Source organism: Rhinolophus ferrumequinum, chromosome 7, assembly GCF_004115265.2.
Source record: "Rhinolophus ferrumequinum isolate MPI-CBG mRhiFer1 chromosome 7, mRhiFer1_v1.p, whole genome shotgun sequence".
NCBI classification, from domain to species: domain Eukaryota; kingdom Metazoa; phylum Chordata; class Mammalia; order Chiroptera; family Rhinolophidae; genus Rhinolophus; species Rhinolophus ferrumequinum.
Genome location: NC_046290.1, coordinates 4,903,480 through 4,929,160, shown reverse-complemented (window position 1 = coordinate 4,929,160; position 25,681 = coordinate 4,903,480). Strand labels below are relative to the sequence as shown.

At 46.7% G+C, this 25,681-nt stretch overlaps 1 protein-coding gene across 1 annotated transcript in view; it reads right to left on the bottom strand.

The window, feature by feature from the left end:
* The window catches only part of ADCY2 (adenylate cyclase 2), a 359,401-nt gene continuing 333,720 nt past the window's right edge, over positions 1–25,681 (bottom strand). The window contains exons 20-25 of the mRNA XM_033110844.1: positions 24,762–24,920; positions 21,057–21,203; positions 18,657–18,764; positions 9,975–10,089; positions 5,056–5,180; positions 1–818 (exon numbers count right to left, since the gene is read on the bottom strand). Of these exons, the coding sequence (XP_032966735.1) occupies positions 666–818; positions 5,056–5,180; positions 9,975–10,089; positions 18,657–18,764; positions 21,057–21,203; positions 24,762–24,920 (807 nt within the window). The 3' untranslated portion in view covers positions 1–665. The remainder of the gene's footprint in view (positions 819–5,055; positions 5,181–9,974; positions 10,090–18,656; positions 18,765–21,056; positions 21,204–24,761; positions 24,921–25,681) is intronic.

Sequence of the window (25,681 nt, the reverse complement as noted above, 5' to 3'; positions counted from 1 at the left end):
CAAAGTACATAAAACTTTTAATGAATTAACCTTACAAAAGACAATGGCATCAAAACATCAGACGTGTTTGGTACAAAACTGGTCCTAAGTTGTGAGAACTAATTCTGGTGATGGATGGCCACGTGCTGCTGGCACGACACAGCAGAGCAAGGTGACAGAGCCACGGATCCCACCTGGGGCCCGTGGACAGCCACTGGCAATGAGACACGTGGGTGACACAGTCAAATTCCATGTGGGGTGACAGAATCAACTGATTCACAAATACTGTGTTTTAATATCAGACTAGCGGATGCGGTTGGCGAGCTACCATATTTCCCCGAAAAGAACATGCACCAGAAGATAACATACAGCCCCTAGTTTTATTGCCTTAAGAATTTTTGTTTGTTTCACCTCTATCATCTGTGTTAGTTCTTTGAAAGCTTTTCTCTTCCATCACACACTCCTTTTCCTTCTCCTTAGGAGTGAGCACAGTGCAAGTGGCAGAACAATCTTGGCACACGTCAGACACCAAACAGGATGCCACCAGGTCACAGGAACGAGTCTGCAGAGGCTCCAGAGGACAGAACAGAGCACGCACATCAAAAACGAGGGACAAAAGTTGCAGTCAGAAAGTTCATCGTACCTTCCAAAAAATACAGTCTTCTTGCCAAAATGAAGGCGCCTGTTCAGGAAGCCAAGTTGCTTTGGGAAAGGGACCTTGACATTTCTGTGTTCACAAAGTACGTCTTCAGTTCCCCCTTTCCTTTCACGTTGATTATTCCTCGACACGTGCACGTGTACCCCAGGGTCTGCAGAATGAGGCTTGTTTCCTCCGTAACCTAGAGACACATTGACAAATGAAAAAGTGTTTAGTACGGATATTAACACAACCCTTTGGAAAGGTCATTTGCTTACAAGGATAAAGAGTCAAAAAATCTTCATGTTCTTCGATCTATTAATTCCACTCTGGAGAAATTGGTGGAAGAGAGACTAATCCAAAAGAAGAAAAAAAAGTTGAGGACAATGCTTAATTCAATGCTGTCATAGTAAAAAAAAAAAAGGAAACACTTAAAATTCAAGTAATCTCCAGGGTTAAGTAAACTCTGATGAGATCATGATCAATATCATGGATGAGACCATGGAAGAATGTAGAACCGCCTCAGCCCACAAAAGGAGAATTAAGCGTGGATCCCTGGTACGGTGTCAACCATGTGAAGATTAAGTATGCACATATAAGAAATCTGGGATAAAGGTAAATCAAAATATGATGGACGTGGGATTTTGGGTGTTTATAAATTGTCATGAACGTCATTTCAGGAAATAATGTGAATCACATTGAATCATATTGAAAACAGGTCTTAACAAAAATGGGAGAAGACATCCTGAGAAGCAGTCAACTCCTGCAAATGACCACGTGTGTCAGGTTTCGTGCACACGAATCAGATGACCTAAAACTAAAGACACTAGTCATTTGCCCTGGCCTTCGCATGCACACGGCACTCTGGGTAAGGTCTAGAGAGCTTCCTCAATTCACTGGATTGACACAGGGATGCGAAAAGGTGTGAGCCCCTCCCTTGTAGCCTGTCAGCGCGACAAGACTCCTGATTTCCTGCCATTTTACCATGAGGCAAGGGTCCTGGCTGCTGAATCATGTTCGGGTCCTGCTGGGTCAGAGGGCAGGGATGCCTGCCGGGTAGGCCTGGGAGGTGCCAGGTCCTGCACTGAGCCTGCACTGCCTCAGCGTGAGCCCACCTGTTGGTCTCCTTGAGGAACCACATCTGGAGGAGGAAGCCCAGGCCTGCCTCAGTCTGGCTGCTTTCGTGTCATAGTAGCCTTCTGCAAGAGACATTTTCTCAAGCAGAGAACGGGTGGCATGCACAGGCTTGACTAAGAACGAGATCTTGGCTTCCGAGATGAGGGAAGACCCACCTGTCGAGAACATGGTCCCCAGCAGGCCCATCTAGAAGGTATCTGGGTCTGCAGCAGACAGGGAGGGAGCTGTTCTCCCAGGAACCCCTGGTAACGCTGTCACTTTGGACATGCACACAAGCAAAGGAGGGATTTCCTCCCACCTCTTCATAGGAAATGGACATGACACCGGTAGGCCCCCCACCCAAGTCTGTGGGTGACACGCATGTGCCAGGCAGGGTTGTGGACAACACAGCAATGTTACTATCACAGTTTTGTCTGTGGCGTGGGCACTGTCAGGCCGATGCCATGGTGGGGCCGTGGCAGCAGCCATGAGCCAGCCTCCTTGGGCTTAGTGGCTGGAGAGGCCTGGGGTAGACGCTGGTCTGGGGCGAAGTACATCAAACCATAGGAGGGCAGTGCTTACGAGAACCCAGAGCACATCTGTGGAAGGAAGGCTGAAGTGTTCCGTGTAAAGATCTCAAGGGCAGGCTGCGGGAAAGAGCTAGAAACTGTATTCTGCCTTCCTGCAACATGCCCCAGCAGCCAGCCCCTAGCTCGGGGACCAGCATGCATTTCCTCAGGACCCTTATGAGCAGAGCAGGGAGGAAAGGCGGACCCAGGTGCCAGACGCTCAGTCCTGCCCTCCCCTGACTGAGTCCAAGTCCCCGAGGGGGACAGGTGTAGCTTGGGGGTGAAACCTGTAGCACAGAAGGGGCGCTGGGTTCTGGATAAGAGCTGAGAGAACATGGACATAGCCCAGAAGCTCCGATGACAAATACATTCTCCTGATCGGAGTTCTTAGGGGCAATCGGAATGAGCGAGTCCCGCAGGCATCTGACTGCTGACCTTCCACACACACAGCGCGCACACCTGGAGGTTAACTTGGCGGGATTTCCGGGTGCTGAGCATCACCACTGGTTCTCCAGTGATCCTTTGGCATTTGTAACACCAACCACACAATCATCACAACACACGCGGGGAGGAGGGAGCTGTCGCCTTGATTACCACCAGCGATGCTCTTCCCATCCAGGGGAAGCCTGGCGGGGTGATCAGTGGGCTTCATGTTCTCTGGGCTTCTAGGCTACAAAGCACGGTGGGAGTGCCATGCTTTTGGATGAAAAGATCCCATTCCTTTAGCCCAGGAGAAGCTCTTCATGGCCTCTGCATCGCTTTTTATTTTTCCTGGGTCTCACTACTTTTTTCTTTTTTCTGCACATAAATGGAAATAAGAGGCTAGTGGAGCTAGAGTGAGCTCCTCCCACAGGAGAAGGAAACCAGCCAGACACAAACCTTCCAGCTACTGGGCCCAGTGAGCCCACAGGGGCCTGTGGACGCACTTCACTCCCGCCCCACAGAAACCAGTCCTTTCCTCCCCGGGGCTCAGGGTGCACACAGGCCTTTCAGGTGGCCACTCGGCACTAAACCACATGCGGTTTATGATGCCTGATATCAGCTTAGAGACGCACCGGAGCTCAGACTCATTGGAAATGTTGACCTGCAGGGGATTTACAGCCTCCCAGAGGACCGCTCTCCTGGACCAGCTGCTCTTAAGTGGCTTTTCATACTTATCTCAAGTGCTTGAAGACCGCTGGGAGGTTGGAGCTCTTTACAACCACCACCCATCTTCTGAATGCTCCAGGTGTGTGGTGGGGGCACAGGGTAGCCCACAGGGCGCAAAGTGTGGATCTGGCAGAAGCATGCCTCCCTCTCCGGGGGAACAGCAGACCCTGGGTGGTCCAGGACTGCTGGGCCTCCCTGGGCATCGGGAGCGGGTAGTGATGTGCATGCAGAAAGCCCTAGAAGTCATGGTGCCATCAGGGCACGGTGACGCCAGGCTGCCACGCACGGTGGCAGACCATTCCTGTTAAGGGTGGGCAGTGGGGAAGTCTGCTCAGAGTGACCACAGCTCCAGCCCACAGTCCGAGGAACCCCGTGTGGCCAGTCTGGCTGGGAATGCCGGAACGTTTCCTCTCCTCCCACATCACTTCCTTCTTCTCTCTCCCTTTGTTGGATGTTGCTTGCTTTCCAACCAGCAGGGACTAATAATCTGACTGGAAGAAGGCAGACACTTAGAAGTGCTGTTTGTCCCATTCCAGTAAACATTAAAGATTTGCATTGCAAAGGCCTCGTAATAGAATCGTCTTAGGGGAACGAGGTGGCACAGCGTGAAGGGCAAGTGAGAAGGCAGAGGTTTCGTGAAAAGCCCGTTTTTGGTGCCTCTGGAGCTGACAGTCTTTCACAGAGGTTAATACAGTCTCTAAGTCTCCACTGCAATTTGAAGAAGCAAGGCTGTCTGAGGACCTTGGTCGAGCAGAGGCACACAGAACAGGGACACACTGACTTCTCCGGAGGGGACTACAAACCGATCACACCTACTATTTGTGTCCAGTGACTTTCACACAACTTTGCCATGAGGCAAGACTTTGTCTTGCAGAACACGGCCTGGCTGCAGTGACATGTAGAACCGCTGCTCTCAGAGGGTGAGGCACAGATGCACATGTCCTTCTTAAGTGGAGAAGTCAGTCCCTCACTGGTCTGACGTGTCTGGCACTGTGCCCAAGCGCTGCATGCACCCCCTGCTGCTTTTCATTTGTCAGGTTTCCTTTCTATGCCCTGGGTGGATTCCAGTTCTTTCCAGACATTTCTAGATCTCAAAATCCCATTCTAGTCCAATTTAGTACGGCCATTTCACATCACCCGTGATTCCATGTCTTCCTCTCCCTGATCGGCTCTGTCATTCCTCCTTCTGATCCAGCCCCCGGGGAGAGGAAGGCTGGAGGTGAGGTCTGGTTTGGGGCCTTGCAAAGCCCTTTTCAAGGTGTTGTGGCGAGAGCAGGAAGAGGAGGGAAGGCACCACTCCTGCACTTCCCACTGGGCCGTCCTACTGCCTGTTGGTCATTGTGGTCCCTTGCTTTTACACTGCAGTAACCTTTACATGATTATATTTGCCTATTGTTTTTAATGCAGAAATGAATTAACATTTCCCCAATGAAAAAACTTACGGAAATTTCAAGCTTTCTTCAAGGTTCTCTCAAGGTTTTTCAAGATTGACGTGAACGTCAAGGTCCGTTCCTTTGTTTTAACATATTAGTGTGATTATCAGCGTACGTATGTATGGCTCCCAAGAGGACAGACAGGGCCATGGTGACCGTGCAGACAGGTTACCTGTATTTTGTCCAGGACTCCAGTGCTGTCCATCCTGCTCGCCACATTCACGGTGTTTCCCCAGATATCATATTGCGGCTTCTGAGCTCCGATTACACCAGCGATCACAGGTCCATGGTTCATGCCTGTGACACATCAGAAGGGGGTTACCATGATTCAAATGACAGCAATTGTCTCCAACAGAAACATTTTACTAGATCACCTCGAATCATCCTTATTAGACCTCATTAGCCCACGGAACTCTCAAGCAAGGAAAAAGAATTTTTCGAATTTTATCATCTCAAAAACGTCAAAATATGTGTCTTTTTTTCGCCCCTTTTGGACCTTGATTCATGATTATAATGTCCATTTATCTTTATTCTATAATAACATAAAATTGGTTATGCTTTAAAAAGCTAACCATTGTAAGGCAACTGTTTTCCTACGTCGCTATATAATCTTAGGCAAGTGATGATAATTACACTGTTTTCCAATAGTTTTGTACCTAATTAATTTTGAAATACTCATATTTTTATTTCGAATGGCTGAGTGCCTGTACTATGTACACTGGCCATTCTGCCGCTGTTGGACTTTTGGGTTCACGCAAATGTTTTGCTGAAATCACCACCACTCTACTGCATTTTCTACTTGCTGTTCATGTGCAAACTTTTAATTCCCACAACAGCCCTGTGGGTGGGTTCTGTTATCGTCACCTGTAATTGTCAGGTGAGGAAGAAGAAGGGTGGCGCCGGCAAACAAGATGTGGACGGCAGAGGCAGAACGCAGAGCTGGGCAGTTGGCCCAAGGCCCCTGCTTGTGAGGACTCTGCTCTGCTGTCTTCATCCGAGCTTCTTGGACACAAGGCTTCTCCCCACCTTGAGGGTGCCTGCCTTTGGAGACACCCCGTCGGTGAGTTTACTGAATTCCTGAGGAGTGTGCTTGATTCCCATTGCTAAACTACCTTCCAGAAGACTCTCCTAACTTGCACGGCGGCTGGCAAGGGAGTCTACGCATGTCTGGAAAAACCCATAGGCAACTGGACATGCGTAATATAGAGATTTTGATAGAGTTCAAATTTGGGGAATTTTTTTCAACTGAGAAGATGACTGGCACTTACAAACACGCAAGTGGGACAAAAAAGACAAGAAGGTAGACTTGAGAGGATCGAGGGAACTCCCCAAGACCCTCATGTTTGGAGGGGATCCCAGGACACCTGTGCACCCCTAGTGAGCAAAAGTGACATGAAGATGGTCTCCAGACAAGCCCTGGAAGGTCAGTCAGGTTTTGCTGCTTGGGTTCTTGGATCCTGTGAAGCTGGACTTTACAATTCTGGGCCCATCAGAGTGAGGACAATCCAACTTCTGGGGCGTAAGCCTCCCCACAAACTGTGATTCTCCAAGGAGACTCAATCAAAGGTCACTGGGGACATTCATGGGTCACCTCTCTTCAGTCCAGCTGGCTGAGCCCTCACCAAGGCACAACGATGGATAGCTTGGATTCCTGGGATTCGTGGGCATTATGTGTTATAACAAGTACACTGTGTATGCGTACACATAATCATACATAGGTATGTATATATCTTAGTATACATTACTTCCCCCGATATTCAGGTACCCTGGGCCACCACGGAACCGACAGTTGCTCTGACCACCCCCTTGTAGTAACTGCAATTATAAGACCATAGTTGTTATACGTATACACTTAAAGCCATGGTGCACTTTGACACGGATGGGATACGGAGATGGCGTCTGCCACAAAAAGCTGAAGCTTCAAAATTCTGATCAACTTGTCTAGTAACGGAGAGGCCAGGCTGTCCCCCTCCCCCCAGTGCACCGGCTAGGACCAGCCCTTGTCCCAAGAACTCAGTTCAAACACATAGGCCCAGAGTCATTATGGGAGCGGTGTGGAGGCAGGACATAGAAATACAAATGGAGATAGTTGACAGATCATCTCTCCTATGTTTTCTCCTGGCTCTAGGATCCCGGCCATACCGCAGGCGTCAAATTCTATCGATTAATGAGGGTGTTTCTGAGAGATTTCATTTCTCACTTCTGAACTGCTTAGTGTACTTCAGCCTGTCATAGATTTTAGGCGAAGCTTCCTCTTGGCAGTGGAAAGGTAGGCAGGAAATGCAGTAGAAACACTTCCACCCAACCTTCGAAGGTTCACAGCAGAGAGAAAGAAATTCTCCTTTGCTGCGGAGGACTCAATAAAACTCACAGCTCTACTTCAGACATCCCACACAATTCATGCCAGCTCTGTCACAGGGGTCAGAGCGCTCAGGCATCAGCGGATGGCCGCTGATGTTTGCCGCCTCTGCCATCAGCTTTTCTCTGGGCCACTCCGAGTCCTGCCAGTCAACGGCTGGAGTGGGTGGGCGGGTGCGGGGGAGAGCGTGGCCGATTGCTGGCAATGGGGCAATCTCTACTTAAGTGCAAGCACGTGTTCAATTTGTGGTTCCCATTACTGACTGATTCTACAGTTTAACATGCAGACAATGACGTTAGGAGCTAATATTCAGCTCTTATTATTTGTATCACCATTTTTGGGGGGAGTGTGGGGTGGAGGTCACTGTTATTCTTCCGAGTTCCTACGGTGAACTGCCACTGGATGGTGCCATGCACCAACGTGGAGCCTGGAAGCTGCCCCCTGGGAGAGGCCAAAGGCGGACGGACTCAAAGGCAAGTAAAGTGAAACACTGAACTCAGGCTTCCTTAGAAATAGAAAGAGCTGGCACGTGGAATGAGTGTACAGATATTATTAGTTATTTGATAATCAGTGTAAAGTAAGCACTCAGTAAATACCTACTGAAGGAGGTCCATTCCACTGCTCACAGTCATTTGTAAAACAAGGTTACTGTCCAGACCCAGCATGCTGCACTTTGGATATGACTGCGTGTGACTAGCAAATAACATTCCCATTCTGCCTCATAGTGAAAGGCGAGATTATTCTGGTCCATATGTTTGACAATGGAGGCGCCATTTGGCCATGCTATAGATTTGTTTATTTTTTTTTTTTTAAAGGAGGGTAGTATGGAAGTGTGAGGAGCCCATTTTCCAAGCTGTACAAACCAAGACTCTCCAGGGACAAAGGGATGCCTCCTTGTTTGATGTAGTCAGCAGGGGGCTGGGGCAGCCTCCTGCCCACCTGGCCCTTCTCACCTTGTATATGGTGGAGCCCAGATCAAGGTCCACCGTGCAAGGCGGTGAGAACGGATAACACTAAAATGTGTTCAGATGCTGACAATAAGACATACAGGGAGGAGAATCTCATTTGCTCAAGAGATGTAAAATATTTCTGGGTTTAAAAATTGCAGAGCAAAGGAAGAAAATAGCTCTAAATATCAGGGTTTTTAAAAAAGTTGAAATCTGTGCAAGAGAAGTGAAAAGCCAGTCAGATGGAATTTGTTAAAAGAACTACTCTGTGTGGACTTGCTTTCAGAAGAAGCAAAGTGTGTTGCCAAGAATAACACAAAATGGTCAAAGGAGCCCTTACAAGTCGTGAATGGCTGCAAGTAACTGTACAAACATCAGAAGGCAGCTGTGTGCTCACCTGAGGGCTGGAAACACGCAATTTGGGGAGGTAAACATTTGTAAAAGGCACGTAATCATGAAACATGCTAAATCAATTAAAAGTAAGTAAAGAACTTACTAGACTTTTTTTTTTAATTTTAAAGAAAATTGGATTTTTCTCTTCAAATAGAATATTCAATCTGAAAATCTATAGCTATTTCAGAACCTAGGACACACGTTTGCGAGTTTGGCGTTCTTGTAGGTCGTGACCCTGTATATAAAGCATTGATTATGAACACAAAACGGACGCTAATGATTCTGATAGCTGCGTCAGTCACAAAGTGACAGTCATGCCACAGCACCCCCTGAACGGCATACCCAGTGAGCGCCCTAACCAGGTAACTCCAGATGCAGGGTGGAGTGTGACCACCGGGACGCTTTATGGGACTGCAGATGGGGGCCCTGCACCCGGTCTCGAGCATAAGATCAGAGCTCACGGACGGCTTCTCGCTCAGGCCTCAGCTGATGAGCGGACAGCTGCACCTGCACTCGTCCCAGATGGAGCACCTGAAGCCTCACCTCCTGACCATCTCACCTGCACGGCCTGACGCCTCATGCTACGCATCCCAGCTCTGTAGAGACTCTCGCTGAACACTGACTCTCTCTCTCATCCTTCCTTCCTAAGCCTCTGTTCGCCTTGCCTAACCCTATTGCTTGCAAACCGGTGTGACCCTCTTGTGTGAAACCGCTCTCCCTAGATTATTGGACACTATCCTCTGGCCGGAACCTTGGTTAATGCCCGCGGGAAACCGAGTCAGTAGGACTAGATCCATGGCTTTATTCTAATGAAGTCTGACATTGTGGAAAGACACCAGGGTGTGTGAGACTGCTACTTTGATAGCCACGTCCCACTCACGACACCCTAGGAGTATGACTATTTTAACAATTCTGAGATGCAGTAAAAAAAAATCTTTCTTTTCCCAGTTTCACTTCCCTGAAGTCTCGATGCATTTGCCAGCCCATGGTGGATCCTAGTTTTATTGGCTGTCATCCATGAACAAAGGGAGCGGCTTAGGTCACGGGCTTACATGAGCTTTTCAGGATGACGATGGCTGTGAATGCCAGAGCTTGTCCCTGGCTGGAGGGACAGGTAGGTGGGACGGAAAGCCAGCTCACAGCCTACTTGCTAAACCAAATGCTTACAGTTCTGGTCCAACTAAGCAGGTAATTTCTTTTCTAATTTGTGCAAAAGTCCCTGAGGGACATACCACTGCCCTGAGCCCTTCCACCTGCAACCCAGTCCTGTGCTCTATGGACGCATTTGTCACTGTTGTACTTCAGCATCACCAGGGTGATCACCGTTCCCTGGGAATCCATCCTTACTCCATGCCTCAACACAACTGAAACCCAGGTCTCTGCACAACATACCCACTCGCAACTTGAAGTCGTTGAAGGAATGCTTGTTGATGGCTTCCAGTTTTGCCACCAGCGCAAAAGCAAACTCCACCATGGTGCCGATATGCATGTACTGCCTCTCGGGCTCCTGAGGACAAAGAAACACATGCAGTAGGGGGGTTAGAGCTTCACAGGCTGGAATTCTCCCTTTGGGTCACAAACCCGGGCTCCACGCAGAAGGGAACATGCACACATTACGACTCTGCAATGCACTGCAGACGTTTGTGAGAAATCTCATCTCGACCAGTGATGACGACTGATGGAAAAAAAAAAAAATAAAAATAAAAATCTCATCTCAAGGAAGCACTGTGCCTGAATTCGTTTTTGTGGCCATGAGGAAATGTGAAACACTAGAAGACACTGGGTAGGGCCTACACTGTTTTAACCCAGAAATCGCCAACAGAGACACCTTTGGGGAGAGGCTGGCTCAGGGCTCTCCATCTGCCTCTTACACCCAGTCTTCCCCATTCTCTGCTGGGCTCTGGGCTTGGGGAGGCTGGCCTGTAGGAACTCCCTCTTCCTTGTCCCCTGGCTTCCTATTGGATTAATCAGTGGGAGGGCCAGGGGAGATGGTGGGGGACAGGCAGGAAGACAGCTCGGGGGATCCATTCCTCCTTTTGCCCACTCCACGCTGGCTACAGTTCTAAATACCACTGGGTCTCAAAATACCACCCTTCCTTTTGGCCTATGTGGGGAGGGTGTGTTATGGGCTGCTATGTGCTCCTCCAAACTCATGTTGAAGTTATAACACGCAGGACCTCAGAAGGTGGCTGTATTTGGAGACAGGGTCTTGGAAGAGGTGCTTAAGATTCGGTCATTAGTCTGACTAATCCAGTACAACAGGTATCCTTATAGGAAAAGGAAATCAGGACACAAACACACACAGAGAAAAGATCACGTGAAGACATGGGGAGAAGAAGGCCAGCTACAAGCCAAGGAGAGAGGCCTCAGAAGAACTAAATCTGCTGACACCTTGATCTTGGCTTTCTGGCCTCTAGAACTGTGAGAACAGAAGCCGCTGTTGTTTAAATCACCCAGTCCGGCTTGCTTTGTTATGGTAGCCTGAGCAAACTAATAACAGGGGTTAACAATTCCTGCCTTTACTCGGCTCTGGGTGGTTTATCATCCTTTGAGGAACGGAGAGTTATCCTACGTATGGAGCTGAAAAAGAAGGGAAGGGCAAGGTTTCCAATGGGCAGAAGTAGAAATTGCTATTTACTCTTAATTTACTATAATTTACTGTAATTTACAAGAAGAGTTTACTATTCTTGTTACTAATTTATATTTACCATTAATTTGTAGCACCTATTGTATTTATATCAACTTTTGAAATTCATCTTTTAAAATGTCTATTTTTGGTTATATTTTAAAAATAGATTCTTTATTACTTTTGTACCAACCTAATTACTTTCGCACCAACCTAACATTACTTTACACATCCTGAAGGTTTGTGCTTCCCCAACTGTTAATGATGGGGCACCGAGATAGATTGGAGTGCGGCTTCCATGCAGCCTGCCTGGTGAAATGCACTCTCAGTGCTGCCAGTGGGCTTGTAGGCTGGATGCCCTGCAATCAGGGTGGTCTTCTCCTTGGAGTCTGTCTCCTTCACTCATTTGTGAACTCCACAAGGGCAGAGACTGTTCTCGTAATTTGTGTCTCCACAGTGTGATCAAAGGAAAAGCACTGGATTGATACATGCTTACTAAATAACTACGCTTTGGTTGACTGTTGGGTAGCAGGAAGAAATGTCTAGGAGAAACAGAGAGAGAATCGTCAACCTTTGGCAGAAGGTCAAAGCCAACTGTTGCTCACCTGGGGAGCACACACCCAGGAGGGATCACTTACGAGTCCCAGGCACTAGGTGAGGGGAGAAACGGAAACAGAGTATTATTGGGGTAGACTGGAGGCGTCCTCAGTTGGGATGGGCATCAATAAGAGACCCTGGAAATTCCTGAGAGAAGACTGGGGGAAACAGAACATAGGACATCCATGGGTTCTGGGAGGAGTGTTTAAACCCATCGGGCCCCACAGGAGCTCAATCAGGGATCCAGTAAGCTCTCGGGGACATTGAAAGGGGAAGCACCTGGTGACCTGGGGGATCATTCTCTATGGGGGTGAAGATAAAAACAAAGTCTGAGGGCTTCGGCTGGGATGAGTGAGAAGAGAAACAAAGACGGTAGACATAACCAGGGTAGCAGCTAAGGAAAAAGGAAAACGCCAGGAGGGTTATTCAGCACAACCAGCTGCATTTTAATAACGGGAGCGAAGAGGAGAGTGCTAAAGACGGCTACTCCAACCTTGGCACTACTGACATCCGGGGGGGACAGTTCTTTGTTCTGGGGGGGTCCTGTGCATTGCAGGGTGCTGAGCAGCACCCCAGGCCTCCACACCCCAGCTTTTGGTAGCAGCCCCCCATTTCTAGATGTGACAGCCCCAAATGTGTCTGTGACATTGTCTAGATGTGACATCGCCAGGTGTCGCCTGGGGGGGGGGGGCGGAAATGCTCCCAGTTGAGACCATTGCACTAAATAAAGTAAATATGAATAGAGAAGAGGAACTAAATTTCTGGCTCAGAGAGAAAAGCTTCTTCCTTTCCTTTGGTGAATTACATCAATCTATGAAAAGACAAATGAAATACTACTGGTGTCATAAATCTGTAACTTAAAATCGTGGGAGAAAAACGCAATTAAAAAAATTGAAACCACGAAGCCGACTGTCCGCTAACTTTGGTGGAAACGCTGAATCATTTCTTAAGGACCGTTAAGGTTTTTCAGAGCTTGTTAATATTTCTTGTCTCATGACTTAGGAGGAGAAGATGACTTGGAGGTTTGTGCCGTCAGTTGGCAAACGTCATGCTCCTTAATGGAGAATACACCGTTAAGTCGACAGGCAGAATCCTGTGCAGTACAAATGACCAGTTCCTAGCAAGGAGAACAGATTGGCCGCGGGAGAGATGATGTGCTTTTTACTGAACCAAGGGGCAGCGAACCAGCTTCACTTGCTGATAAATTATCACCTGATCTGTTTTCCCGCAGTGGGGCTTACACTGGAGGTTGTATGTGACCTCAGTAATAAATGAAGAGATTGAGTTCTGGGAAGGGGTTTAAAGCCAACGTCAATAACTCATCGGGGCTTAGCAAACCCTAGACAAAATTATGCTCAGTTTCTAGAAGAGCTCAGTTCATTTCAAGAAGTCCTTATAACGGAGCTTTTGATAACTATTTGATGGCTGTAGAAAGCAGCTCTTTCTCCCGTGATCCAAATAATTTCTGTTAGTTATCTCCAAATATGTAACTGACTTCCAGCCGCACAATGAGATGACACAGTCGGTTTCCTGGAACACATTTTGCAAGCTGTTTGTTTCTGAAGTTGCACCATCAAGGAACACTGCTTAAAGTACACACAGGTTTCCTGAGGGTATCTTATAATCCGCGACACGGTTTGGTAGCAACCAAGGCAAATTTTTAGGCCAAAATGAACACAGGCCTTCTCTCCTGCTTTCTCCTCTGTTCTCCTTCCATTCCTCCATCCATCACATGTTCACTTAGCACCTGCTATGTTGGGGATCGTCTGCTTGCCTTTGAAGAGTTAGACCTGCTGTCTAAGGAGCATCTTGTTCTCTGCCTGGGGCTCCTGGGGTGATCTGATTAGACCTTACTGTTCTCCGAAGGATGCCAGCCTTCTCTAAGGGGAGCTGATGATCACAGCATGACGACCGGCCCCACTTTGGTGGCTCAGAACACCTGACATTCAGGTACCTGTCGGAGAACACAACTGGAACTCACCACTTCCCAGTGTTTATCAAAACTCAGAGGCATGGAATAACATTTGTGGAAAATGTCCTGATTGCTACACCATCCATCGGTCCCTCTAGAGCAGGGATGTCCAAACTGTTTTCAACGTTTTTCACCAAGGGCCATATGCAGTAAAATACACACACAGCCGGGCCACTCACTCAAGGTGAAGTACGTATTGCCTCACCTGGTTTATTTAAGTAAACTAAATATATTTTTGGAATTTGCTGCGGGCCAATTAACAATGGATTGCGGACCACAGTTGGCCTGCGGGCCACAGTTTTGACACCCCTGCTCTAGAGTCACTCAACTTGGATTAAATTGGACTCACTGTTCTCCACCTGACCTTACTCTACAGAGAACATACTGAATTAATATGCACATTAAGGGACGTTCTAGCAAACACTCCCGCTCCCAACATGTTGACCTGTTTCCATGAGGAAGTTCCTGAGCGCACTGCTCACTACCAACCCATTGTCATGGTTACCAGGGCCTCTGCTAGTACCTGGGTCAGGGCTGGGGTCGGGGAGGACCCCACTCCAACCTGACGGGGCTTGGTCTTCAAATACATGAATGAGTGAGTGCTTCGATCTCACTTTATGAACACTGGAACACTGGACTTGTGTTGGTTGCTGGACACTCACTAGCAATAGTGGATGGACGCCTGTCTGCAGGTATGTATTTAGTCCTCACTGTGGCACCCAGGAAGCAGTTTCCACCTTTACCCACATGGGGCTGATGGGAGAGGAGAATCCAGAGAGGTCAAGAACTCCTGGAAGTAGCACATCCAGGCTTTGCCACCAGGCGATCTGACTCCAGGGGCCTCGTCTGAACAACTGTGCCGTCTTGCCCGACCCCCCCCGCCGACTTCAGGCATCTAGAACAGGCTCAAGTTCTTGCTATTTGCAGTTTATGTACCATTCTCATCTTTGTTCCCATCTTATCTTACAGGTTCCTTCCACTTTGTTAATTTGAAACTACTTTTGCCTTGCATTCCTTCTTTGTAAGCTTCCTAAGGGAGATATTTAAATTAAATATGCATAAACATAAACAAATAGGTAAGCAGTTTTCCTTGATACTCTCGCCAGTACCATGGTGACAAGTGGGTTGGGTGATGGCTGTAATAGATACTCAGCTAATGGAGAACTGTGGACTAACGGCTCTAAAACTAGCCCCCGGCACTGTGGACAACTGACTTTCTACTCGGATATCTCAGTGCGAGCTCACACATGTGTATCTAACACTAGTATCATTTCACAGCCCATAGGACAGCTCTTATCCTCGACTCTTCAGCTTCAGATCCCTAACCTGGAAACCTGAGATTCAGATGGCCTGGCCTTCCTTTCTGCCCCCTCTATCCCAATCTCTCATTGTCTAGGTCCATCTCCCACAGACCTGCAGGCCCATTCACCTTGTCCTTTATTTTCCTAGGATCATTGTCTACACTCGGACCACTACTTGTCTAGATGCCAGAAATTCACTAAATAATTGCCAGCGCTTTTGAGTCAGACAAAGTTGGGTTCAGCTCCAGGTTCTACAATCATTGCCTATTGGCCGTGGCTGAGTCACTGAACTTCTCTGGGCCTCAGTTTCCTCATCTTTGAAATGGGGCAGTAGCTATCTACCTCATACTGTTATGGCTAAGGTGAAATGAATTGATATAGGCAACATGTTCAACCTGTACCCCTGGGGCTCGGGATTTATTTGCTTTCTGCCGTGATCATTTAGAGAAGGATATTACTCTGCTTGACATGAAAAGCATCTGTCAGGAAGACATTGTCTTATGTGCTACTTCAGTACCTTTCTCCTTCCCACACATTGAGCATCCTATCCAGATATGTGGCTTTGACAATGACCTAAGTGTCTGACATTTAAGTGTCTTTGATGTTCTCAGCAGCAAAGAACAGTGGTTCATTTCTTTTCAGTTTTCAGTTTCCTATTAGTAGCTTAAAAATCAGAGGAAATTTCTTTCTACTTATGACGCATCATGAGAGCTTTGGTGTTGTACAAAAAATACGCAGAGTTGGGATATTGCTTTTCATTTCAGCAGAGACCCAAACTGTTTTCTACTTTTCCAGGAAAGGAAGCTATGATTATTAGTTTCAAAGTACGCTTTAGCTGCTATGAGACTGGCAGCTGCAGAGATCAGAAGGGCTCCTTAATTCTTCCCTGGTCAGTTTTGGGGGGTGTCTGTTGTCTATGGACTGAATGTTTGTGAATCCCCCAAATTCCTATGTGGAAGCCTAATTCCCAGTGTGACGGTCTTAGGACGTAAGGGCTTTAGGTCAGGAGGGTAGAGACCTCATGAATAGAATAAGAGACTGGAGGGAGCTTGTTTCCGCTCTCTCTGCTCTCCACTCTGTGAGGAGATAACAAGGGATGGCCGTCTGTAAACCACGAAGTGGGCCCTCACTAGACAACGCTGGTGCTTTAATCTTGGACTTTCCAGCCTCCAGAAATAGAACAAATAAATGTTTTCCATTTATGACCCAGTCTATGGTATTTCTGTTGTAGCAGCCTGTGCTACGATACCTTGACTATTTCCAGACACTCTCCATGCTCACCTAACGTCAGAATCTCTGTTTGCACACATGCCTTTCCTGGACGGAGGGCAGTTACAGAGGGGCAGTCATTAGCAAGTACCTGCCGTGCCTCAGTTCCCCCATCTGTAAAATGGGTCAGGGGACGGGGGTTCTCCTAGGCTTGTTAAAGTAGACTCAGAAGGCATTTAGTAAGTGTTCAAAAATGTCAGGGGATATAAAGGAGAGGGTTTTCACTGGAGGTAGTGGGTTTGTAAGACAGAGTGAAGAAAATGAAACACGGTCCTGAGACGGGGTGGGCACACAATCACTCAGTGAATGGATCTGTGTAATCTCTATGCAGGAGGCCCCCAGCTTCACCTGGAGGTACCTCTGAGGAACTCTGCTCTGAGGCCCTGCCAAGGGATCCCCAAGTGGCTGTCAGGGAGCAAGGTCTGGAGTGGGTGTGATCAGGCCAAGTGCCCCAAAAGGCCACAGGGGTGATCAGCTGGAGGGGCCTCATAATCAGGGCTGAAAGTAGGGGCAGGAGAGTGAGGCGCTCGCTTTGGGCACAAAATTTATGGGGGTACCAAAGAGCTCAGCAATCATGAGAAATAATGCCCTAAAACAATGTTTTAGAAAGTCAACATTGATGCAGAAAAATCCAGAATGAACGAAAATATTGAAGTTTTAAATGAAGGCAGGGCTGTGGCCTGAATTGTGTCCCCTCCAAATCACATCATGAAGCCCTAACTGTCTCCCCACAAGAAGTCTTTCTTTCTCTCTGCTTTGTGAGGACACAGACAGAAGATGGCCACCTGTCAGCCAGGAAGAGAGCTCTCACCATGCACCATGCTCCGCGGAACTTTGATCTGGGACTTCCAGCCTCCAGACTGGGAGGAAATAAATTTCTGTTGTTTGAGCCTCTTAGCCTGTGGTACGTCGTTATGGCAGTGGAGCCAATTAAGACAGACTGGCTCTGACAATGCTATGCTGAGCATCCCAGAGCCTGAGACAAAGGAAAAATGTCCATGCCCATATACATGATTTTATGGTATTTTTTTGTGCGTCATTTCCCCATAATATTAAAGGTATTGAAAAAGTATAAGTTTATTTCTAATAAAGTCAAGAAACTAAAATTGTAATTAGGTCTATTTTTAGTACAAATCAGCTATTTAAAATTAAAATATTGTTGTATATTTCAATACCTCTGCTTTACAATGTTTCAATAGATTTTCAACACTTTAATGTCATGGTCATAAAAAACCCAGCCATTCAAAATACATGACACCATGTACACAGGGGTGACATTTTTCCTTTTGGACTTGGGAGGGCGCTGCTCAGAACCCAAGAGGAGACTCTTGTAGGGTTTCTTTTAATGTCTGCTTCTTTACTTGCCCTTATTACTAAAGCAATGCATATACATTAAAAACAATAATTTGAAAGCAAACGCATGAGGAAGAGAGCAAACGGAATATGTTTGACCCCATTGACTTGGAGAAACGATGGTGGTAACCCCGAGTCAGACGTTTCACGTTCCAGTCTCTGCCCAGGAATGAGAAGAGGGAAGGGATGTCCCTGGACGAGGGGCTCTGATCTAGCACACTGCTGTCCCACTGTCTCTCTCTCGCTCCATCTGTGTCTGTGGGAGAGGGAGCTGAGCATTGAGGCTCAGCCCTTCCTGTCTTTGGGGGCTCCACCTGCCTCCAGCAAACTGCGCTCTGGGACGTTCTGGTCACCTGTGCTGTCCCCCCACCTCTGTCCCACAGGGACCTGGGTTGGTGCCCGTCAGGGGGCCCACGGTCCTGAGGGGAAACGGGATTTTGTTTATGGACCCACAAGTTACACAAGCATATCTACACACACACACACACACACACACACACACACACACACACACGCACACACACACACTGACCCAAACAGAAAACTCCCTCAAAACTGCTGGGTGACTGAAGATACTCAATTTTGCTCAAGCCACCTTTTCAAGCAAATTTCTCTGTGGTCAGCCTGTTTGTTGACTACACTGTTTTTAACCAAAAGACCAGGACCCATCCTGTAATGAGTTGACTTTAAAATAAACAGCTCTAATCTTTTACTTTTTGTATATTTATCTGGTATCAAGCAGCTCCCAGATTGTCTGGGTTTTTCTTTCCCTGTCTACCAGAGAAAGTTCAGTGAGCAGACCCTCAGAAGCCTCTGGAATTCCCATCTTTTCACCTAAGAACTTAATCATTAGGTTGTCGTGCGCACAGTAGACTTTATGGTCATCGCATGGCCATTTTGGCACCAGGATGACCTGTGGGCTCACATGTGCCCGTGTATGGCTGGCACCTCTGTACCTGGCTATGCTCCTGGCTGGACACGGCACTCAGACCCGTTGCCGCCATGTATGTGCTGCCGATGGTCTTGATCTTTTCAACTCCGCTGAATTTCGGCTTGGACAACAGCTGCAAAGCAAGACAATCACTCAGTTATTCAGCAGAGTGAGCTGACCCAGGGCCAAGCAATTCCTAGAGACATCCTCAAATTCTAGTTTACAGTAACGGGTACACAAGATGTTTCAACCATGGATTACTCATCCTTCAACTTTGGGCTTTGTTGGGAAAGAACATTTTGTGCATTTCACACAGAGCATGTCCTTGGAAAGAAATTTCGTATAATAATTTACTTCCAGTCAACAGGAATGACCTTCCAAAATATGCTAGTGACGAAACCAGGATAAATTATCATGCACATGATAATGGCCTCAATTAAATTTCCTGACTGAGTGTCTGAAAGACCCATTACAGAAGTATGACTCAGTGAGTGAGGTCTCCCCTGCGTGGTGAGGGTGATTTATGGTCAATTATTGTGCTGAGGGTTGGCTTTTGCCCTTTGAGCCCTTGACGTGAAGGGAACGAAGACCTAGAACAGCACCTCCCATTAGCTCAGACCCTAATATTGCTGCCCCAGTTACAATCTTCCTACTTGACTCCTCCCCACCCACTACTTTAGGCCTTGGGGTGGGATGGAGGGAAGGTAAAAATAAGAGAAGCTGTAGGAATGAGAAAGAATGATGGAGACAGCAAGTAAAGGAAACTCTAGAAGGTTCTAAATTTGCTCAGGACAGCAATGGTGTCAACCAAAGTCTGGGAGCATCTTCTTGACCTCTCCTTGGTACTTCTGCTTTCTGAGAAGTTTCTTTCAAGATTACATGTTAGAGAACTTAACAGAGAGCAAATCCCCTTACCACATATCGAAGAGCTAATCCAACATGAAAGGGTACTGTCACTCACCCACTGGCACTGGGGCACATTTATTTTACTGGGGCCCCTGGAGCAAATGTGCCACCATTTTCACTATGAACATGTGATAACAGTGGAAATCTCTAGTAGTTATTACTTCACTGTGAGTATTTAGTCAACCTCTTGGTGATAAAATGTACAGGTCCTACAAGTCATTTAGAAGGTGGGCCTGAAACCATCATATTACATAATTTCATCACTGTATTCCATAGTTCCATAAATCATGATGAATTTATGTTCATAGGTGTTAGTTTTCCTATATTTGGCTTAATATGTATAAGAATGATATAGCAGCAAAATTATTAAAAACCAGAGCTGTGTTTGTTCTTACTGTAAAACGAACACATTATTCTTTCCAAAGACAGAATGTTGAAAATTGAAAAATCACACCTATTTCAAATTCTAAAACATATACAAGGTGTGATCAAAACATACAGTGAATGTTGCTGCTGAGTGCCATCCAGGTGATATTGTGTTTTTTACCTTGAAAAAATTGTGCGAGCTGAATTTGTAGCCAGCAACATTACAGTGAACTCTGAATAGTATAAGGGCTTATTAGAGCATTTAAGAAACGATGTGCTTAGAAAATGGCCTGAGAAACGGGCAAACGTTTTCATCCTCCATTGTGACAATGCTCCGTGTCACACATCGCTTCTGGTACAGCAATTTCCGTCAAATAAAAACATTATAGTGTGTTCTCATTCACCTTATTCACTGGATCTGGCACCATGCAACTTCTGGCTCTTCCCCAAAGTCAAAATGATTCAAGACATCGAGGCAGCCACAACAGCACAACTAAAGACACTCACGAAAGAGGACTTCCAGAACTGCTTCAGAAAGTGGCAAGAATGATGGGATAGGTGTGTTCGAAGCGAGGGGGAGTATTTTCAGGGAGATTATAGCAATGTGTCTTTCATTGTAATATTTTTTTTAAATTTAAATGTTCACCTTGTTTCTTGGTGAGACTTCGTACTTTGGCCCTTCTGAAGTATATTACCTCATATACATATTGATTTTTCAATAACAAAGCATGTCATCCACGCAGAGTTCAAGTTGATATCTGACCGAGACCTTGGAGTTATGCAGAGACAGACATGCCAATAATCTACTAGGATGAATCGATTCAGTATCTTTTCGATATAAAAATGGATGGGTGAGCCTTGGAGTTGAAGCCTTTTGAGAAAATTCACGAGCACACTGGATATATATTTTATTGAACAGATGTTCGTAGTTGTTCCTAGCAATCATACCAGCTCACACATAACATACATTTGTCTTTCCAAAATTGCCTGGGACCTAAAAAGAACAACACGCTTTAACTCCAGCCACAAGAAATGACATCAAAGGTCAAGTTTTAAGATATGCCATGCTGAACAACGTCACATGTGCCGGCCAGGGGACACCAGCATGGGACTGGGGCTACCCGCCTTCGCAGGGTCACTCTCAAATACCTACATCATCAAAGTCGGCGATGATCTCGTTCAGGAGCCGCAGGCATTCCAGACCCTCCTTGTTGACATCGGATTCCGTGTAGAACTCTTTGAAATCCGGAATGGAGGCAAACATGACACAGACGCAGTCATAGGACTGGTGGTATAACTCCTGCCCAGGAGAAAAGGAAGGGCTCAGCACCAGGAAACCTTTCAAACAAGCGTGCTCCTAATGCAAGTGTTTCCTTATGCTCGGATTGGCAAAGAAGCCACCACAGAACCCACTCCCGTGGTCTCACCCCAGGGCCAGGCTCGTTGCAGACACTGGCTATGGCTCACAGGTGAAAGCTTCTGATGAGTGGATGCAGGCTCAGAACGCTCAGCCCTGCGCTCCCGTTGCCATTACCAGCCAATATGCAGTGTCCTCCCAGTAAAATCTCTCTGCATCTCTACCTTAGACAATGACAAGAGACCACAGACTTTTGCCTTAGAAAACAAGTGTCCTTTAAGGGAAACAAAATGATTTCCCACACCACTGCATTGTCCTAAAATGACTCGTTATGGCTACATTCTTTGAAGTCTTTATACACTTCCCTCTTTCACGTCTCCTAAAGGGAGCAGATGAAACTCATCAGGTTACTTCTTAGTTACAGCAGAAAGGACCAGTCAGTGAAACTCCTCAGGCTACGTATCATCTTGTATTAGACACCAACAATATTTAAAACATCTTTTCTCAATAGAACGAGGCTCAGAGTTCTGTGTACATAGACATAAGTAAAATTACAATGTCTTATAAACACAATTTCAAGGTGGTTCCACAATTTTCCCAACATATAATGAAACCTTCAACTTCAGTGAAAGTTTCAGAAAGGAAGGGTTGTTACGTGAGCATGGGGGTGGGGCTAGTCCTGGGAGGGAGGACCTGCAGTCCCTCTGGCATTGACTCCTCAGGGTCCCCGAATGGCCCACGAAAGGCTAGATGGGCAGGTGCCATCATGGTACAGTGCATCATGGGAAATGCCCCCTCCTCCTGGAAACACGAGGTGAGTTCTGTTCGACCAGAAGGCTGCCCTCTGAGTGGAGGGAATACTGCCAGTGGCTGGCAAATCCTGTATGTCTGGTAGGGCGAGGAAATCCACTCTGCATGAATGCTATTGGTGAGCTCCGTCCTCTGGGCAACCAAATGAATCCCTTGGCAGAGAGTGAGCACTTCAACAGCACTGTGACTCCAGGGTGGTCTCTGAGAAGAACGTTCTTCCCCTACTTAGGTCTCATAACAAACACATCAGGGGAATGGCGACCCATGGCAGGTCACAGCCACTTCCTGGAAAAGCTAGACTCGTGTCATCTTCCTGTTCTCTGGGCCATCCACCCCGCAATGCCTTCTGCTACTGCTCCACAGTCTGTACAAAATACATAAACAATAGAATCGAGGGTTTCTTTTTCTTCTCTGTGCTCAATGTGGTTGAGCTGGCTCATTGTGGAGACCTGTACTTTCTCTTGCTGCAAAGCTGTTTTTGTGAACACTCACATCCTGCAAAGACAACTGGTGGCATGTGTGATTGCCAAACTTAATGCTGACTAAGTCAGAAAGGTAACCTTCTAGAAACCTGTTCTAGTTAAAAATGCCAATTTTATAAAAGTGGTATCAATTCCACTGACTTCCCTGCCGTTAAGGAAATGGGGTACATCTAGCAAGGCAAGGATATATATTCCCTATCCTGCGTTTCCCCACTGTCTGCTGACATCACCCAGAGTGAGTGCCTGGGGAAAGATGACGATGCCAAGGACAAGCATGAAAACCACCAGCACTGACTGTCTGCTGCGTGACAGGCTGGGCAGCTCTATGAACACTCTACAGGCATGAATACACCCGTGACTCAATCCTCGGAGGCGGGTACTTTACTCTCAATTCACAGAGGGGGAAAGTGCAGGTTCACATGATAGGAAATGCTGGGCTAAGATTTGAGTCTAGCTCTGGTCTCCTCTTCCTTCTCCATCCTGCTCTCCTGTGATTTCTTGAGGGGCGATAGAGTTCAGAGGTTGCCTTAGAATAAGTCAGGCAAACAGGGAAGAAGACAGAGAATCCACGGATTCCCAAGTCAGGCCCAGGGAGACCTCAGGAGGGGCGCAGGGGATGTGTGAGGCCTGCACGCCTGCCCCGGGGGCCTTTTTACATCTTGAACTAGGCACTGTCCTGGCCTCAGGCTGGAAGTTGCCCGGAGGACCTGGAATGTTCTCTCCTTCTCCCTCCTCATCCTCTAGCTCCCCACGAGTTTCTAGTATTTTCTTTTCAGGTTCAGAAATCACTTCCTCACAGAGGTGGCCTTTCTGGACTCCCACAGTTATGCTGCCAGTGCCCTGGTAGACAACAGGATCCTGTCCCTTCCTGAGGACGAGGCCACCTCTGCCCTTCTCATCGATGTATCCAGGCCCAGCCCAGCCTGAGGGCAGGGGCAACATGACGTACATGATGAACTTACAGCCTGAATTGATGCCTAGACATACAGACATAAGGAAGCTCTTACGTGGCTAATGAAAACAGATGGTCCCTTTCATAGATACAGTGATTTCATTATCTGTGACCAAAAGGTAAATGGGTAGCTGAATACCCTACTGAACATGGACAACCCACGAGAAGGAATCGAAGAGTGAATGACCTGTGGTCAGTCACACCTGCTGGGGGGCCCTGACTGGCTCACCAAGCCCAGAACGCCCCCAGGAAGATGACAGGGACCGTGTCCAGCATCTCACCCCCCACCTGGCACTTCTCCTCGGTATAAACCTGACACATGCTTCAGAAAAGTACTGTTCCAAGCCTTCTCCTCCCTCGAGGCTGCTTGAGCATCATCACGGTTGAGCCTATCTGTTCACGAGTTCATCCATCTGTGGGTTCATCCATCCCTCACCTACTGCTCATCCTCACGAAAAATTTCCTAAGAACAGCACTGCACCTCATACATCTCTGGAATGCCACTGTACTCAGCTCTGCACACAGTAGGTGCTCAAATACCTGTTTCGCAAACTAAGAGTGTTAAACTGTAGATACATCAGCTGACTCTTGTAATTCAGGAATATTAAAAAAAAGTCATGAAATTTCATTTCATAAGCTATGCCATTGCTGAAATGACACCCCAGCCTTTTCAGTGCTAAATATCCATTCCTTTAGACATTCCATGAAATTCCCATTTCTCCATTCAAACGGACGGACTCAGGACTTTGATCTATTCTTGTGTTGATGACTCCCAAGTTTTACCTCGTATCTTTGAAATTCTGAGACCTTTAAAAGGCTCTCAGGGAAGCCATGAGCAATGAGTAGAAGTGTAGGATGCGTGATTTAATTTTGCTTCTGGATTTGGGCCTTTATCTCATGCTGGCAAGGAAGGCATCCTCCCACTCCAGGGAGAAGGTGGTGGCCACTTTTGTGACCTATTTGGAACCGAGTGCCTTGTATTGAACCTTCAGAACTTTACGTGATTGGGGGAGAAAAATGAGAAATAATGAATCAACTCCACGCTAAGACGTTCATTATTCTCGACTGACGTTTATACAACCAATCAGTGTCCTCCTGAAAATGGACAAATTCAGGCCAATACTGGACCTGAACACTGAGGTGTTCGGAGGACCACAGGCATTTAGGTCACTGCCTGGAGCTCCCAGTGCTTAGTCAGCCCACAGCGCTTAGTCAGCCCACTGCCCCATCCTGGCCACCAGCTCTACGCCGTCTCACCTCATTCTTTAGGCTCCTGGCCAGGAAATGCTCAGCCACATGGGCGGGAAGCACATTCTCCAGCAGCACGCGGTTCAGGTTCTCCATAGTTTCTATCTCCTCCCGCTCTTTTTTGAACTTGTTCTTCCATAAGAAGTCTAACCTACAGTAATATTCATTCTGTTACAAGAGGACACAGAGGTAAAGAAACAATAGGCATCTCGTCCTGCCAGAGAGCGGAGGTTTTAAAGAGAAAAATTAAAAGACCGAAACAAAACCAAAAAAAGAACCCCCAAACAGAACTGTCACCTTCCCTACAAAGCCCTCTGTTCCCCCCAAATGGCTCTCATAAAACCTCCAACATGGATGTGCAAAAAACTAGTTCAGGAAAGAACCAGCCTTAGGAATAGAGAAAACAGTTATATCGGAGGTTTGCAAGAAAAGAAAACATGAAAGCTTCTCGCATAGTTATGTTCATTGTAGATGGCTTGAATTAGTTTTTGAAAAGAGGAATGACAGAATATAAATAATGAATACGTGAAAAGTGAAAAGCACATTAATAGAGAGAGTGCCTTGTTGAATGATTTGCATTTAAAAAAATAATAATGCTCATTTATGGCAGTTTGCTTTTAATATTTAAAAATCAGTTTTCCCCTACCACAAATTACATAATTAAGTAGTCATTGGAAAATATGCATTTTTTTTCATTTGATAATTCACTGTACTGAGAGAATTATATTATATTTAGACAAAAGTTCATTTTGATGTAATTTAATTAAGGTGGTGCCTGGTAATAAAAACATATGTGTTCATGCTTTATAAGGCATTAAAATTTAATGTTTTTAAAAACCAGTTAACAGTGTAGACATAGAGAGGCTGTGTACTGTCAAAGGCTCTCTTTGGCTTTAGCGCCACTTTGTGCCAGCTGTGATGTAAATAAT